Source organism: Amblyomma maculatum, chromosome 11, assembly GCF_055883805.1.
Source record: "Amblyomma maculatum isolate TAMU_Amacu chromosome 11, ASM5588380v1, whole genome shotgun sequence".
NCBI lineage: Eukaryota > Metazoa > Arthropoda > Arachnida > Ixodida > Ixodidae > Amblyomma > Amblyomma maculatum.
Window position 1 is genome coordinate 65104271 of NC_139354.1, and position 16758 is coordinate 65121028.

Here is a 16758-nt window from a genome sequence, read left to right on the forward strand (position 1 = left end):
AGCAGGCAGTGAGCGCAGAATTGCGCACTCAATTCTAGTACTAGGCCAAGAGATATCCGCAGATGCCGTCGTCGAAAATTAAAGAAGAAAAAGCAATAGAAAACCTTAGTATGAATTTTAGATTATCGTCCAATTCGAATTCATAAACAACTAGAACTGCTTGATATTTGACTTCGACCAAATTGCGCCAAACTTTCGTCTTTGACAATTAGGAACGGCAACTAAGAAAGGGTACCATGCAGTGAAGCGCAGAAGTCCTAGTGGAACCAGACACGGAACTCGTAAAGATTTTCAGTTTTTGCACGTAAGCAAACTTATGTGCACCCCTGTAATTTTTTTTCATTAAATGTGAATTTTCATTGCAACACAGTATTCGAAGAGATGGGCGGTTAAATGGGCTTTGTGGCCAGGGTACTGAAATGCAAAGCAATATTTTAAAGCATATCGTTAGTGGTGATGTTTTACGCATCAGGCTTTGTAGCATAATTACGTAAACCTGCTCTCATTGACGTAACAACTGTCGAAATGTATTACACGATGATAATAATTCAACCGGCGCACATGGTCGCTGCGAGTACGGCCGTTTGCTGTAATTCCTGTCCAGTTGATTATGTCTTCAGGAGCTCTGAGAACCATACCTTTTCTTGCAAGGCGCACATCCGAGATTTCTGACACGTACAAAGTAGTTCTTCCCCAGTTTGCTCATAGTTAGGAATTTCGTTTAGTAGCGGAGCGCACGGAATTTAGTAGCCAGCTGATCAAGTCATATATTTTCACTTGAAGCCAAAAAGAACCCGCGAATTGGTATGGTATATCTCCATACTTTTCAGTCGGCTCTGAAAGGCTATACCTGTCCAAATAAGGCAGCGTAGCATTGAATGCACCACTCATAACGCTCTGAGTGTACGATCGTCATGCATCTTCTTCGCTACTAGACGATGGGTTTTTATGTACTCGGAAGTATAGTTATTCAGCGGAAAGTAAACCTTGTAGCTAGGACGGTGCTTCTGTGAGAAAAAAAAGAATGTATAGAAGTTGAACGGTTGGAATGCTGACTGGGAGGTCTCAAAATTCTAGCGCGTGTGCCGCTGCCCTTAGGACTGCCATCAGAATCAGCGGAAAAAATATGCCCCCTGAACACGTCGTGAAATGAGATATGGAATACTAAAACAATCCCCAATAGCTTTGGATGGGCACAGCAGTTTGCGATTGGCAGGGTGGCACTGCAAGTGGAATGGGTATACATTTATTTAGAGCAAGCCCCGACTGTAGATTTTAATCAAAACAAAATATATTATAGTAAGCATTGGGTAGAGTGCATATGGAAACTATTCTCAGGTGTTGATTACTAGCTGGTGATTATAAAGAGAGAAATGCATAAGTGCTGTATTATACTGCGCTCACTTATGGGGCAAGAACATAGAACCTACAGAATAAAGTTGAAGATAAATTCCGAGGAACACATTAGTATGGCATGCAATATAATATGCGTTAGGACAGCAGACAAAAAGCGCGCAAGGAGGGGGGGGGGGGGGCAAAGTGGAGTTAGCGAGATTATGGGGAAATGGTAGGGGTAACATTAAGAGGTAGGAAGCGTGCAGAGTGGGTCAGAGAAATAACTCAAGTTACCGACATCCTTGTGGAAATTAAGAAGAAGAAATGGGCATGGGCAGGACATGTAGTGCGAAGAGAGGATAACCGATGGTCGCTTAGGGTAACAAACGGGATTCCAAGGGAAGGAAAGCGTAGCAGGGGGCGGCAGAAAGTTAGGTGGGCGGATGAGGTTAAGAAGTTCGCAGGGTTCAAGTGGATGCACCTAGCACAGAACCGGGTTAAGCGGAGAAATATGGGAGAGGCCTTCGCCCTGCAGTGGATATAGTCAGGCTGATGATGATGATGATGATGATGATGGGGAAAATCGAGATGATATGTGCAAGTGTCAGACATATAATGCGAAGGCATGATGACCATTCGTCTCTTATGACAGTTCTAACAGAAGAAAACTGTAGTAGGGGTAGGAGAAGGTCCGGAAGGCGGAGAAGATCAGCAATTTTGTGGAGACCAGCTGGACGACGTTAGCACAGGCTTGGGATTATTGAAGGGGGACACGGGAATGGCCTTTGCCCTGCAATAAGTGTAGTCAGGTGTCTGCTGTTGGTGATGACTGGGTGCAGATGTTGTGAAATTGCTGGTTTACTTTATTCTGAAGAGCTCATGCGCTGCTTAGTTTTTGTTAGGCTTTGATAGCCTGGGGTGATTGAGATTTCGGGTAAAGAGTCAAAGTGCGTAATTTTGATCGACTGAGTGCATATCTAGAGCAACGCTTATTAGAAATCTACTTTGCATGTTAGTCAGTTCGAAAATGTGATAATGTGCGAAAATTTTCAAACTTCCCTGCTATTATCTCATGCGCGGAAGCAGGTGGTATGCATTCGTGGAAAACAATGCTGGTCACACATCGCTTGTGGATATGAGATCCTGCATTAGTTTGTAAGCTGCGGCAATATCGGTTATCAGGTGTCTTCCCAGTACGGTTTAGTTTGTTCTCTAATGTTTTCTGGCAGTGACACTCAGAAATGTTTTATTTGTTCGATGACAGTAGTAAAAAGAGGATGAAAGTATACCATTTTATCCCAAGAGAGAATTGTAGAATGGAAGTATTTCTTTCTTACTGTACCAAATTACGATGAATAGTTTCCGCACTAAGTTCTCACATAAACTTTGTACACTCAAGTCAGACTGGCCAGCACGGCCACTACGGAATGTAGTATTGGGAAGAGGAGCCTATACGCTATTATAGAGTAGTTTATTGAGTGCCAGTTATCCTTATGCTATCATTGCAAAATATAAACAAAATGCTTTATTGGAAAAATGTTTGACAAATTGGGGGGTAAAGCGAAGCTGCTGCATATTATATATTGCTGTTACGCTTTTTTTTTGTCCTTTTACCTTTTCGGAAGGGGATCTATAGCATCAGTAAACACAGAGGTTTAGTTTTCTTATGCGTGCTGGTACCAGAAGGCTAACCAGACATCTTTCCTGCTTAAAAGAGGCCCTTGTGAGTACACTAAAATCCCATTAACATTGCTTCATAGCAAATATTCAAGGATGACGAGGTTATGTGGTGAAACTTCTACACGTAACAAAGTAAGTTATAAGGAGAACCTTAGAGTGGATTGAATTTGATACAGGCGCAAAGTACTGCTATTTGGCGCTGGGCATCTATATATAAATTTAAGCACTGAAACAAAGATTTTATTATTGTGCATTTTCTCATATTTTGGAATAGGCGGATTTAGAACGTCAAATATGTATGAAATTCAGGGCGTGCTGACAATAAAAATAGGCTCCTGGTCGCCCAGGAATTTATTTGACTGCAAACAACCAATGACGACCTTAGATAAGCGCAGATAAGTTTTTATAAGGTGTCTTGTTATGTACTGTCTTAAGATACATTTTTTCGCGATTCAAACATCCTGCAAATTTCTGACATATTTTCAGTACGATGTAAAAGCTCTGCAGCAGGACTTATATCACGACGAGAGGGCTCTTGCAGCAGTGCATTTGTCTGATGAAGACGGAGTACTGGAGGTGGTAAGCGAAAAGCGCACCAGCTCTGTCTTTTATATCGATTGCATGCTAGACGCATTTGAAAAGCCGCACATATAAACGGTCTATGAGGATGCAACCAGTATGCAGAAGATTCACATGAGAGAAAAATTCCCTAGCAGGATTTGTCTTAATAACCTTATCCTGAAACTCGGTTAGAGTGCAATTGCTGGAAAAGTTACCAGGCGTCTTAGAAACTTCCTTACGCGCAACATCTTCGAGTTAACTGATGTATCGTTCTTTAACTTATAACGCCATGCTAGAGAACACGTCTACAAGGATACGTTGATCCATAAATACACTTTTTCTAACCATTTAATTTTTGTGGATGACACAAAATTTCAGGCCACAAAATATGTATGAACGAACAAAAATCTGCATTTATATTGTACACAGAACACAGCGGTAAACGCTAGTTCACTCTTAGACGCACACCACACACCGCACACCACAGAACGAAGTTAGCTAGGCTTGAGCGTCGTCTTCTTCACTACTTCACATCGGCACGTCGTTGTCGTCTCGATATACTGTGCTCCGTAACAGTTTTCCCCGCGCCGAAGAAGCACCGTCCCGGTGCGTCCTACACAGGAGGACTCGAATGATATGGTTTTAGACGGGCGACATGCACGAGTTCTGGATGAGGGGCTGTGGAAGGATTCTTGGGCTGTAAAGGGGTGATCTCATAGGTCACATCGGTGACTTGCCGCAAGACGGAGTAGGGGCCCACGTAACGAGGCAAAAGTTTTTCACACATACCGACACGGCGAGCCGGGTGCCAAAGAAGTACGAGGGAACCAGGAGGGCAGTGAACTTCTCGGTGATGAAGGTCGTAACGACGTTTTTGAGAGCGCTGAGACGCTCCAAGACGCTCTCGAGCTATGTGGCGGACAGCATCAGTGTGGGCGATGGCATCCGAAGCGTAGCTGCAGGAAGAGTCGTCAAGAGGCAGCAAGGTGTCGAATGGGAGTAAAGGGTCACAGCCGAAGAGTAGGTAAAAGGGAGAATATCCGGCGGTTTCATGGCGTGAGGAGTTATAAGCGAACGTGACGAAAGGTAAGGAGACATCCCAGTCACGATGGTGATCGGACACATACATAGACAGCATGTTGGTCAGAGTGTGATTGAGGCGCTCAGTAAGACCATTCGTTTGCGGATGGTAGGCCGTGGTGAACTGGTGACGAGTAGCGCATGAGCGGAGAAGGTCATGAACCACTTGAGAGAGGAAACAGCGGCCACGATCTGTGAGCAGTTGGCGTGGAGCGCCATGAATCAAGATGACATCATGCAGAAGAGAGTCGGCAACGTCGGAGGCGCAGCTGGTAGGGATAGCCCTGGTTACAGCATATCGGGTGGTATAATGAGTCGCCACAGCAATCCACTTGTTTCCAAAAGTCGATGTCGGAAAAGGCCCAAGAAGATCGAGGCCCACACGAGAAAACGGCTCTGTCGGCACTGGAATTGGTTGCAAGGGCCCACTAGGTTGAAGCGAGGGTATCTTACGGCGCTGACACAGCTCACAAGCGGCGACGTAGCGACGGACAGAACGGTAGAGACCAGGCCAGAAAAATCTGCGTCGCACACTGTCATAAGTGCGTGTGACTCCCAAGTGTCCTGCTGTAGGAACGTCGTGAAGTTGGGCGAGGACACTAGAGCGCAGATGAGCCGGAACGGCCAGTAAAAGGTCCGCGCAATCTGGACGCATATTGCGTCTGTATAATATCTCGTTATGGAGTACTAACATGCTGGCTGAAGAGTCGGGGATGTTGCGCAGCTGGTCAATAATTGGTTGCAGGGAAGGATCACGACGCTGTTCGGAGCCGATATTGATAAAGTCCGAGATGGACAAAACATAGTCGTCAGCAGTATGGTCGGACAATTCGGGAGGATCTACGGGATGGCGGGACAAGCAGTCAGCGTCTTGGTGTAAGTGGCCGGACTTGTACACCACAGTAAATTCATACTCTTGTATTCGTAAGGCCCAGCGACCTAAGCGGCCAGTGGGGTCCTTAAGTGAGGACAGCCAACACAAAGCATGATGATCAGTCACTACACAGAAGGACCGCCCAAACAAATAAGGGCGGAATTTGGTCAGCGCCCAAACAAGTGCAAGGCATTCCCGCTCTGTGATTGAATAATTGCGCTCAGAGGACGAAAGCAGACGGCTAGCATAAGCAATGACGCGGGAGGAACCATGCTGGGACTGGGCAAGGATAGCACCAATACCATGTCCGCTAGCGTCGGTGCGCAGTTCGGTAGGTGCAGAAGGATCGAAGTGCGCCAGAACAGGTGGGGTGGTGAGGGCGGAAATAAGTGTCGTGAAGGCATAGGCTTGGTCAGAACCCCATGTGAAAGGTACGCTTTTTGCAGAAGAGAGGTAAGTGGGCGAGCGATGTCTGCGAAGTTCCGAATGAAGCGGCGGAAGTAAGAACAAAGGCCAAGGAAGCTTCGCACGTCCCTTGAGCTACGTGGGGTAGGGAAGTCGCGCACGGCTCGAACTTTGTCAGGGTCGGGCTGCACACCATTTGCGTCAACCAAATGACCCAAGACTTTGATTTGGCGCCGGCCGAAGCTGCATTTTTTGGCGTTCAATTGAAGACCGGCGCGGCGGAAAACGTCCAGGACCGTAGAAAGGCGATCAAGGTGGGTTGCGAACGTGGAAGAGAAAACGACGACGTCATCCAGGTAGCATAAACATGTTGTCCATTTAAAGCCACTGAGGAGTGAGTCCATCATGCGCTCGAATGTCGCAGGAGCGTTACAGAGTCCAAATGGCATCACCTTGAATTGATAGAGTCCGTCGGGGGTGACAAATGCGGTTTTCTCGCGATCCCGTTCGTCGACAGCAATTTGCCAGTAGCCTGAACGCATGTCGATAGAAGAAAAATAGCTGGCACCATGCAAGCAGTCAAGCGCGTCATCAGTTCGCGGAAGAGGGTAAACATCCTTCTTTGTTATTTGATTAAGGTGGCGATAGTCGACACAAAATCTCCACCTTTGGTCTTTCTTTTTAACCAATACGACAGGAGACGCCCAGGGACTGCAGGAAGGCTCAATAATATTTTGCGCCAGCATCTTGTCCACTTCTTTCTGTATAACATGCCGCTCAGTAAGGGAAACACGATAAGGCCGTCTGTGGATGGGGTTGGCGTCACCCGTATTGATTCGATGGGTCACGGCGGATGTTTGGCCCAGTGGTCGGTCACCGAAATCAAATATATCGCTGCACGACAGCAAAAGGTCGGAGAGAGCTTTGGCTTGGTCACCTGGCAGATCCGCGGCTATCATGCCTGAAAAGAGGTTCGAATGAGAAGAAGGCGATATATGCTGCTCCGACAGATACTGAGGGGTTAGAGCCGCAACTTCGCAGTCCGCCAAAGGAAACAGATCAGCGAGTGCGATACCATGGGGTAAAACTTGAGTCGAACGGCTGAAGTTCAGTACGGGAAGATAGGTGCGGTTAGCAGTGACAGTCACGACGGTATGGGGAAGTATGACGTTGTGACGGAGAACAACATCGGTAATTGGGCAAGTGACGTATGTGCCGTCAGGAACTGCGGGGATCGGGGCCAGCGGGACATAAATAGCAGCTTCGGGTGGTAGGCGAACAAATTCGGCGGATCGGAGGCGGGGCTTGACATCGGTGTTTTCGGAGCAGTAGGGCAGGTCTAAGCGAAGAAGACCAGTTGAACAATCGATCAGGGCAGAATGGGCCGTTAAAAAGTCGATGCCGAGGATCACGTCGTGAGGGCAGCGGTCGATAACAGTGAAGAGGACAGGGGTAGTGCGACCGGAAATACTCACGCGCGCAGTGCACAGTCCCACGACGGCAGCGACGCTTCCATCGGCAACACGAACGGCGGATGAAGCGGCGTGTGTGACAACCTTTTTGAGACGGCGGCGAAAGGATGAGCTGAGGACTGAAATTTGGGCACCAGTGTCAATGAGGGCAGTAACAGGGGCACCATCCACATAGATGTCTAGAAGGTTGCGGCGATGAGCGAGGGTCAGCAGAGGATTTTCGGGCCGGGTCGTCAATGCAGCGTCACCTCCGGGAGCTGCATTGGTTAGTTTTCCGGATGAGAGCCGGAGAAGTGGGGAGATGTGGAACGACGAGAATTGGGCGAGCGGGACCTCCGGGTCTGAGGAGACGGCGAGCGGCTGGGCATGCGCGGGGCTGGCGAGTTAAAGTCACGAGTGCGCGTATCACGGACATAGGTTGGGTGTGGAACATATTCGGCGCTGCGATCAGAATAGTAGCGAGGTCGAGGTGGCGGAACCCAACGGCTGCGGCAATGGCGGGAAATGTGGCCGACACGTGAGCAGTTGAAGCAGATTGGTCGGTCATCCGAGGTTCGCCATTCGTCCGGGTTGCGGTAGCGGTAGCGGTACCGCGTCTGAAAGGGAGTGGTAGGAGCCGCAGCAGCTACGACAGGAACATTAGGTTGGAGCGAGGGCTGTGCGGAAGGTTGGCCGGAGTTGAAGCCCACATTTGCGAACTCCTGGCGAACGACAGATTGGATTAAGGCTATAGTAGCATCCGCTGGTTGAGGAGCGAACGCAGCGGGTGTCATAGCCTCTATCTCTCGACGAACAATCCTGGTCAAGTTGGAGGGATGAGATGGCTGCTGTAAGGTTGGACTATCTTCGCACGAGGACGTAGCAGCTGTGTTTGGCAAGCGTTCGAAGCGGTGAGTAATACGGCGGTGTTTTGCTTGTTCAAACTGGCGGCAAACTTGGATAACTGAGTCGACCGTTGGAGAATCTTTGCAAAGCAGCAGATTATAAACATCGTCTGCAATTCCCTTTAATATGTGGCCCACCTTGTCTATTTCGGACATGGCGCTGTCCACCTTTCGGCATAGTGCTAGAATGTCTTGGATATAAGACAAGTACGATTCCGTCGAAGACTGGGCACGGGATGCGAGGTCTTTTTGTGCGCCAAGCTTGCGTCCGATCGGCTTGCCAAATAGGTCTCGAAGCTTCTCCTTGCACATCTCCCACGATGTGATATCGTCTTCATGCGTCTCGAACCAGACGCGCGCCGTACCTGCCAGATAGAAGATTACGTTGGCGAGCATGAGGGTCGCGTCCCAACGATTGTGCTTGCTGACCCGCTCGTACATGGCGAGCCAATCTTCTACGTCGATGTGGTCGGTGCCGCAAAAGGTGCCTGGATCGCGAGGCTGCGTCATGACGACGGTGGGAGCTGATGGTGCCGCTGAAGAAGGTGTCGCGTCGGATTGCATAGTGATTGTACCAATCTGGCGGCCACTACGGAGATCCAGGTTTGGCGACTTACGTACTTCCAGCAATCCTCCACCAAATGTTAAGGAAAGAACACAGCGGTAAACGCTAGTTCACTCTTAGACGCACACCACACACCGCACACCACAGAACGAAGTTAGCTAGGCTTGAGCGTCGTCTTCTTCACTACTTCACATCGGCACGTCGTCGTCGTCTCGATATACTGTGCTCCGTAACAATATGCTAGAATGCCTGTAGGCGAGAAAGTAGCTAGCTGAGGGTAAAGCCCGTGTGCGGGAGGATATGTTAACGGAACCCGAATGGCCGGGAACACTGTTTGCAATGTTTTCTCGGAAAGGCTGTACGGCTACAGTAACTAATCGATTTCGTTACACTTCTGAGTTGCTGACTCTGTAAGAATGTTGGTAATCGGCAGCGGTAATGATTCTAGAATGATGACGTAAGAATATGTAAAAAAAAGAAAAGATAGTCGCTTCTTATATAGTTTAGATTATTTGCGACAGAACACCAAAAAACCTTCCAAATTCTAAAGAAAAAAACGCGGGATGAGCGCTGAAAGAAAAGAAATGTTCGTGTTAAATTCCAATAAGGTAAACTAGCAGCCTTTTTTTTTTGTAAATATTAATGATTTAGCGGCTAGAAGTAAACGGAAAGCGTTTTTCATGAAAAATGTCCGAACACCAAAATATTGCTCCAATTTTACATCCATCACTTAGTAGCAGCTGTCTGGGACAACAAATAGCTTTAAAATAAGTGCTTCATCGCATAGCTCCATCACAGCAACTACATTTCACGAAGGAAACGCTATTATAAGCTGTTGTTTCGTTCCATATTTGAGCAGTTATAACAACTTCATCAAATGTTTCTGTAAGTTGGCAAAAACGTTAATTCAGTAAGCGCGAGGACTCCCTTCAGTGTGGTGTTAAATGTCGAAATATAGTCCAAATGCATACTGTGGAAGCTTGAAGTTTGTTTTCTGGACGCCCGATTTTTTTAAAATAAGCCCTCCTGTCGACTGGGTGCAATTTCCGCGCTGCCTAGTGCGGATTTCTTCCGCTAAACCTAGCAATCTATTATTTGTTTCTCAGAAAATTGCGTGTTTAAATCTGAGCTCTGTCCCAAGATGAAATAAATTTTAATGCGTTTCTGTTTCGGTTTCAAGGTCTGCTCTGGCACTTCTGGGAGCGCTTGTTTGGCTAAATGCGCCTATAACAATACGGCTTTGGTTCGCAACTTTGACCATGCGATGATGACGTCAGGCACGGGCACTATAAAATAAGCAGTATCTAGATGACGTCATTATAACGTAATTCAACGGGATTAGACGCTGCACATCCTAGGAGTGGCTGCTTGAGCATCAAAGGGAGTGTAACCAAAGGAAAGTGGAAAACTATTTGAAAACAAGGTGCGTACTACTAGTGGGAAAACAGCGTCTTTTACACGAACTGAAGGGAAAGAATACGTAAGGAAGATAAAGACACCTCGAAACTGACAAGGAGACAGAGGCTAATGGAAAAAGAAGTGGCATTACACAATCTTCAAACTGGGCAGAGCAATATTGTTGCGTCGAATGTTTGATACAAAATCAAGTGCATCTTTTTGCGTTACACAGGGACCTTAGGCTAGGCGATGAAACTGTTATTCAGTTGCTTTTCAAGCTGCTCTTTCTTTGCGTTTTTAAGTAACGGTAAAAGCAGAAACGCGAACCGCAATATTTCCCGACGCTTTCTTGGAGCTTGGATGCTGCCTACATATTTTACATTACTCCATGCATACCGGATTTTTAGTTTTCTGTGCTCGAATAAATTAGCGAAATTTGAGCTAATAAGCAGGCATTCATAATAAGTGTACTAGCTTAAACAACATGCGAATGCTTCAAGACATATGACAAGTTGTGAGGCACATATTGTAGCGTGGCAAGCAATTTGTACATGCGGACCAGTTCCTACGTTAGTTAACGGTAATGCGCTCATGTACTCGAAATTGTTGGGAAAAGCTGGCATGAATAAAGCTACATTTGGAAACCTAACAGAAACCTTGCGTAAGCAGCGATTTTTTTTGTAAATTGCGTGCATTTTAGAAGAACAATGCTTATCACCTTTGCTTTGAAAAGATTCGGCTATTTAGTGGTCGCTTCAGCTTTATGTTCATACTGAAATCCAGTTTTCTTGCAGGAAGGTGTTGTCGGACCAAACTTGAAAATCCGGCCCATAGAAGGAGCAGAGCGAGGAGGAGATGGCCGTCAGGCGCATCTCATCGAAACTATCGATAATACCGGAAATGTTTACGGTGCGCAATCTTCTCCCGACTTACCTGCTTACTTACCTTTCAGCACCTAGCTTGCTGAACGCTGGTCATTGAGGAGCTTCTGTATCGTAGTTGTTACAGGGGAAAGAATGCTTTATTTACAGATACCAATATGTGCTGCGCAAAGTAGCATAAGAGCCTTTTCACTAGGAAATGTTAAGATAATGCACAATTTATGCTTTCTGAAACTTTTTTGTTTTCAGGTAAATATTTTGATGACCAGTCTGTGGATGTCTCCTCTCGCGATGGCTTCGATCCGAGTAAGTAGGAGGTATATAACACAAAGAAAATATCGAATAAATTTGGAGTTCTGTTTTTCAGGCGCTTACAGCATTCAAAAAATACATCCGGAAGTACTCGTATCTTGCGACACAACGTTTCGAGCAGGATTTAAAAGCGACAATCATATGATGCGCTACTTATTGATTGTTTTTCAAGTTGTGAGTACTCTTATGTAAACATTATACGAATCGCAGGCTGTGAAAATCACATTTATGGCCAAATCTTGTTCTGCTTAGGTTAACATACGTTATAAGACCGTTACACAACCAAAGGTTCATATCGTCTTCCGAGGTGTGGAACTTACGAAGGTGAGTGCCTGCGTTTTGTTAAAAAAAAAACGGCAGAAATTGTCTCGATAATATTGTTACGAGTAGAAACCGCACAGTAGTGCGTTACACTAGTCCAGGCTCTATGGGCACCCCTTAACCATACACACTTAGCGTCGTCTTCGACAGGCCGGCGAAGAGACTTCGTCTTGCACTTACTCAATGCCGGCATAGTACGCCAGTTAATATTACCCCTCCGCAAAAACACAGCCCTGGTGCGTTCTATTTGGACGAAGCAGAACGTGAATGATACGGCTTGAGTCGTGTTGCATGCACTATGCCGGAGACTAGGAATGGAGAAGACTTCGCGTTCAGAGGTGCGATTTCGTATGTGACACCGGTGACTGAACGCAAGATACGGTAAGGGCCTGCGTAGCATGGACAGTTTTTCTACATAAGCCCACTCGGCGGGATGGGCGCCATCTAGAACGAGAGAGCCGGGAGTCTAGTGCACATCGCGGTGGCGACTGTTGGAACGGCATTCCGAAAGCTTTCGGATGCAAACAGCCTGTCGCGAGCCATCTGGCGAGCATCATTAGCGCGAGCGATGACATTATGAGCGTAGGTGCTAATGGCGGCGCGAGTAGCGGGTAGGGAGGTATCAAAGGAGAATAATGGGTGTTGGCCAAAGAGCAGATAAAAGCGATAGTAAGCAGCGGTATCAATATTATGTTTTTGCTTACAAACAGTATTTGTATTTTTTCACATTTGATCTTTTCTTATTTCAGCTTGCCTATTCATGGTGGCGCGCAACATATTGGTTTGGTTTGGTTTATGGGGTTAACGTCCGAAATCGACTCAGGCTATGAGAGACGCCGTAATGGGAGGACGGCGGAAATTTAGACCACCTGGGGTTCATTAACGTGCACTGACATCGCACAGCACACGGGCGCCTTGCTTGTCGCCTCCAAGCAAAGGTGGCCGCCGAGGCCAGGATTTGATCCCGCATTCCCGGGAACAGTAGTCGAGCGCTGTAACCACTGCGCCGCCCTTCAGGGCCTCAATATATTGGGTGATGGTAAGAAAAATGTGAGAAAATTGCGGCCAAAAGTTCTAAGAGTTAAACAAGTTCATGGTCTTCAGTTCAAACCATACTTCTGTCCCAATGTTTTTTTCAGTCAACTCTTACCCCGTACATCACTTGGGTGATTGTACATTTCGTGGTGTAGAACTTGACAACCACTTGAAAGTTACCGCACACATTTATCAACTTCGAAATAAAATATCCTATGGGACCGGAATTCTTTGAAAAACATGTCACTAGTTTAGTTTGCATATATTAACTCACCTTTACTATGCTTGCATGCATTGTCGATTTAACTATTGTATAATATTTTGGGGTGAGATATACAGTTCTCATCTTTCTGCACTTCAGAATATACAGAACCAAGCGGTCCGTATGATCACTTGGTCAAACAGAGATTCCTCCAATTCCGGTTTACACCAGCACGTCAACATTCTTCGTATTTCTGAACTAATATAATTTATCCTTGACATATTTTTTTTCTTGTTTTAAATAACCGTAATCTTCCACAGTAAATACATATCTAAGAAATGATCAGTCGCAATACTACTAGTTGCATATTACAATAATTGTGTACTGCCAAAAGTTCGAACTATGGAATAGAACGATCCTACTAATCGATCTGCGCAAGCGCCAGTTTGCCGGGAGTTGCACCGCCGCCACGTTAGTTGTAGTCGGCTCGTCCGCGCGCGTACTACATGTAACTGCACTGCAACAATCTCCGCACATTTCTCATATTTCACCACCGATAAAATTTAGTCATGCCATTATTTTACAAAATTACATTGTTTGTTATATGCAAGTCAAACATTATAGGGTCCTGCTGTTACTTTAAGCGATGGACTTATGCTCATACGGTCGGAAAGGTGTGGTCGGCACCGCGTGTTGGAAATAATCGATTGCTACGTACGAAAGTCGTATCATGGTAATATAAGTTTGTAGTCATTGATAATTGCCATGCGATAGGCGATAACGAGGTAAAGAAATTGTAAATAATTGAAGTTAGAGAATGAAAAAAAGAAAGAAAAGCAAATATTTGTAGATGCTAATAAAATACTTCCACTGTGTAATTGATAAATCGATTGAAATCACTGAAAAAATAAACAATCTAAAAAAAGAGTATACAAAGATGTCAAAACGTGCTGAATTAGATGTCACTGCTTGATGACGCTCATTAAAAAGGTTCGAGTATGCCATTATCAATATTTTATTTGAAATACTTGAATAAAATGAAAAATATGTTAAAATCTGTCGAACTTCTCACAATAGAAAGACAATGTTCGTTTATAATGATTTTTATAAAAATGAAATAAAAACAAAAATGAAAATAATAAAAATAAAAAGGAAATACAATGTTCCGGTTTCTCTGTCTTTTACGCTTAACTTCAGAGCTTAAGTGTCCCCCTAATTTTCATTTCGGTTGTTGCCGACTGATACGCTGTGAGTATCGTATCATTTTAGCCATGTATGAATACAATGCGATGCACAAAGGTTATTTTGAGTTGCTGTTTTAGCACGTGCTGTGATGCCTGCAAAGTTAACTAAGCTTTAACTAACTGGCATGATAGGGATACAGCGAAAGTTGGCGAGAATTTTGAATTTCAGCGCTGAGTAGTTCGTGTCCTAACATTACTTACCTGGATTTTACACACAACCAATCTTTGATAACCTTGATAGCAGTGATATCTACTGATTCATTACCACACCAACGGCGTCTTTTATTTCTATTTGCGTAGCATTGTGAAAAGAGGGAGGTTTCAGACATACCGCCAACGCCGAAGATGATTGCCTGAAAGTTTAACTTATCTTGGGCCACATAATCTCGGCTGAGCTCTTGCAAAGAGAGGGAGAAACGCGTTACGTCGATAGAAAAATATTAACCCCTAGATGTATCATCGTGATTAAAAATGCGGAAACTGCGTGATCTACGCAATATGATATTTGCGTTTTTTTTAACGCGCTTGTAAATAGGTGGTAAGACACCGGAGTCATTCACGATACAATTGTGGACGACTGTAGCCTCTTTTTATTGCCAAGCAGGTGCTACCACGATGGAAAGAAATGCTAACGATGGAGCTTGTAGATGCCATGCTGTTCGTATTTCTTTTTATTTCCCATGTACGTATGTTTGCAAAGAAGTTACACTGAAGCATAAGTACGTGTTTGCTAAAGGCGTGGTAAATGAAACCATTTAGGTTACGTACGTGCGGGAGGGCTGTAGCGACACAGCATTCACACATAAGATAAGCAACTTGCAATGAATAAAACACAGAGATAAGAAGAGAGTTGATCGACTAAAAAGCTTGGGCTCTACAACTGTTAAGTTGTAGCGACTAACCTATTCCGGAAGTATAGCACAAGAACGCAAATGTGCTCGCAACTACTATTTTTGCAAAGCTCAAATACTGACTAAACTTCCGACACAAGGAGCTGCGGCAGGGCACATATTTCCTTTGGAAAAGGTGCCGCGTATTGTAAAAAGATACTTCGTTCTGTCTGGCCCTTCTGATCCATTAGACTGATGTCCGTCACAGCTGCAGCTATTTACAAAAAATTAAGGGGACACTGAATGTCTGGCGTTAAGGCTGTCGCACGATAGCGTTTCAGATACAATGTTACTTCTACTTTTTACTTCTGGTTATTATTTTTATATTTAATACAATGGGGGGGGGGGGGGGGGGCACTAAGCGTTATGAAACCTTGACTTTCAATTTTGACCAGTTCGAAGCTTTTAAATGCATTCTTCATTTTTTAGACTAGTAAGCTGTCTAGGGAGACGAAGGATGCGATTACGAAACGCCAAAGTAAGAAAGTTTCCAATCCAACTGACCGAATAGAATTGACAGAGATATCAAAGCTAATCAATAAGCGCAAAGTGGCCAATACAAGGAAATATAACATGGAGAAAATTGAGCACGCTGTAAAGAACGGGGGAAGCCTTAAAGCGATAGAAGAATAATGTGGGCATAGGCGAAAATCAGAGGTATGCGGCAAGGGACAAGGCGGGCAATGTCCTCACGAATGTGGACAAGATAGTCAAAGCAGCCGAGGAGTTATACTGATCTCTACAGCAGCCAAAGAAGTCACGACAATAATGAGATTGGCGGTATGGAAATGCAGCAATACGTTCCGCCAGTGACGAAAGATGAAGTTAAGAAAGCATTACAAACTATGAAAAAGGGGAAAACAGCTGGAGAGGATCATGTAACTATAGATTTGTTAAAGGACGGGGCGGACTATCGTACCAAAAAAACTGGCCACTCCGTGTACACAGAGCCTGGTTTCATCGACAGTTCCAGAACCACGAAAGAATGCAAACATTATCTTAACTGATAAGAAAGGGGACGCTACACTTGAAGAATTTAATACTAATCAGCTTACTATCTACTACGTATAAGGTATTTACCAAAGTAATCGCTAATAGAATCCGGACAACTTTAGACTGCAACCAAGCAAAATATCGAGCAGGTTTTCGGAAAGGATACTCTACTATCGACCATATAAATACCATCAACCAGGTGATAGAAAAATGCTCGAACTATAACAAGCCCTTATACATAGCATTCATTGATTACGAAAAAGCACTTGACTCAGTAGAAACCTCGGCGGTGATGTAGGCATTGCGAAATCAGGAGGTAGACGAGCCGTACGTGACAGTGCTGGAAGATATATATAGTGGCTGCACAGCACCATAGTTATGCATAAAGAAAGTACCAAAATTGTTATAAAGAAATATGTTAGGCAAGTAGACACGATCTATCCAGCACTATTCACAGCTTTTTTACAAGAAGTATTCAGAGACTTGGAATGGGAGCAGTTAGGGATAAGAGTAGATGGAGAATACCTCAGTAATCTGCGCTTTGTTATGACATTGCCTGCTAAGTAACTCAGGGGATGAATCGCAAAGAATTATTGATGACCTAGATAGGAAAAGTAGAAAGGTAG

At 45.0% G+C, this 16758-nt stretch overlaps 1 protein-coding gene across 1 annotated transcript in view; it reads left to right on the top strand.

Moving 5' to 3' along the window:
• LOC146173994 (venom metalloproteinase Antarease-like) overlaps positions 1–16758 on the top strand; it is a 62958-nt gene that overhangs the window by 13855 nt on the left and 32345 nt on the right. The window contains exons 5-9 of the mRNA XM_084585316.1: positions 3502–3594; positions 11049–11163; positions 11385–11441; positions 11503–11621; positions 11700–11771. Coding sequence (XP_084441442.1) covers positions 3502–3594; positions 11049–11163; positions 11385–11441; positions 11503–11621; positions 11700–11771 — 456 coding nt within the window. The remainder of the gene's footprint in view (positions 1–3501; positions 3595–11048; positions 11164–11384; positions 11442–11502; positions 11622–11699; positions 11772–16758) is intronic.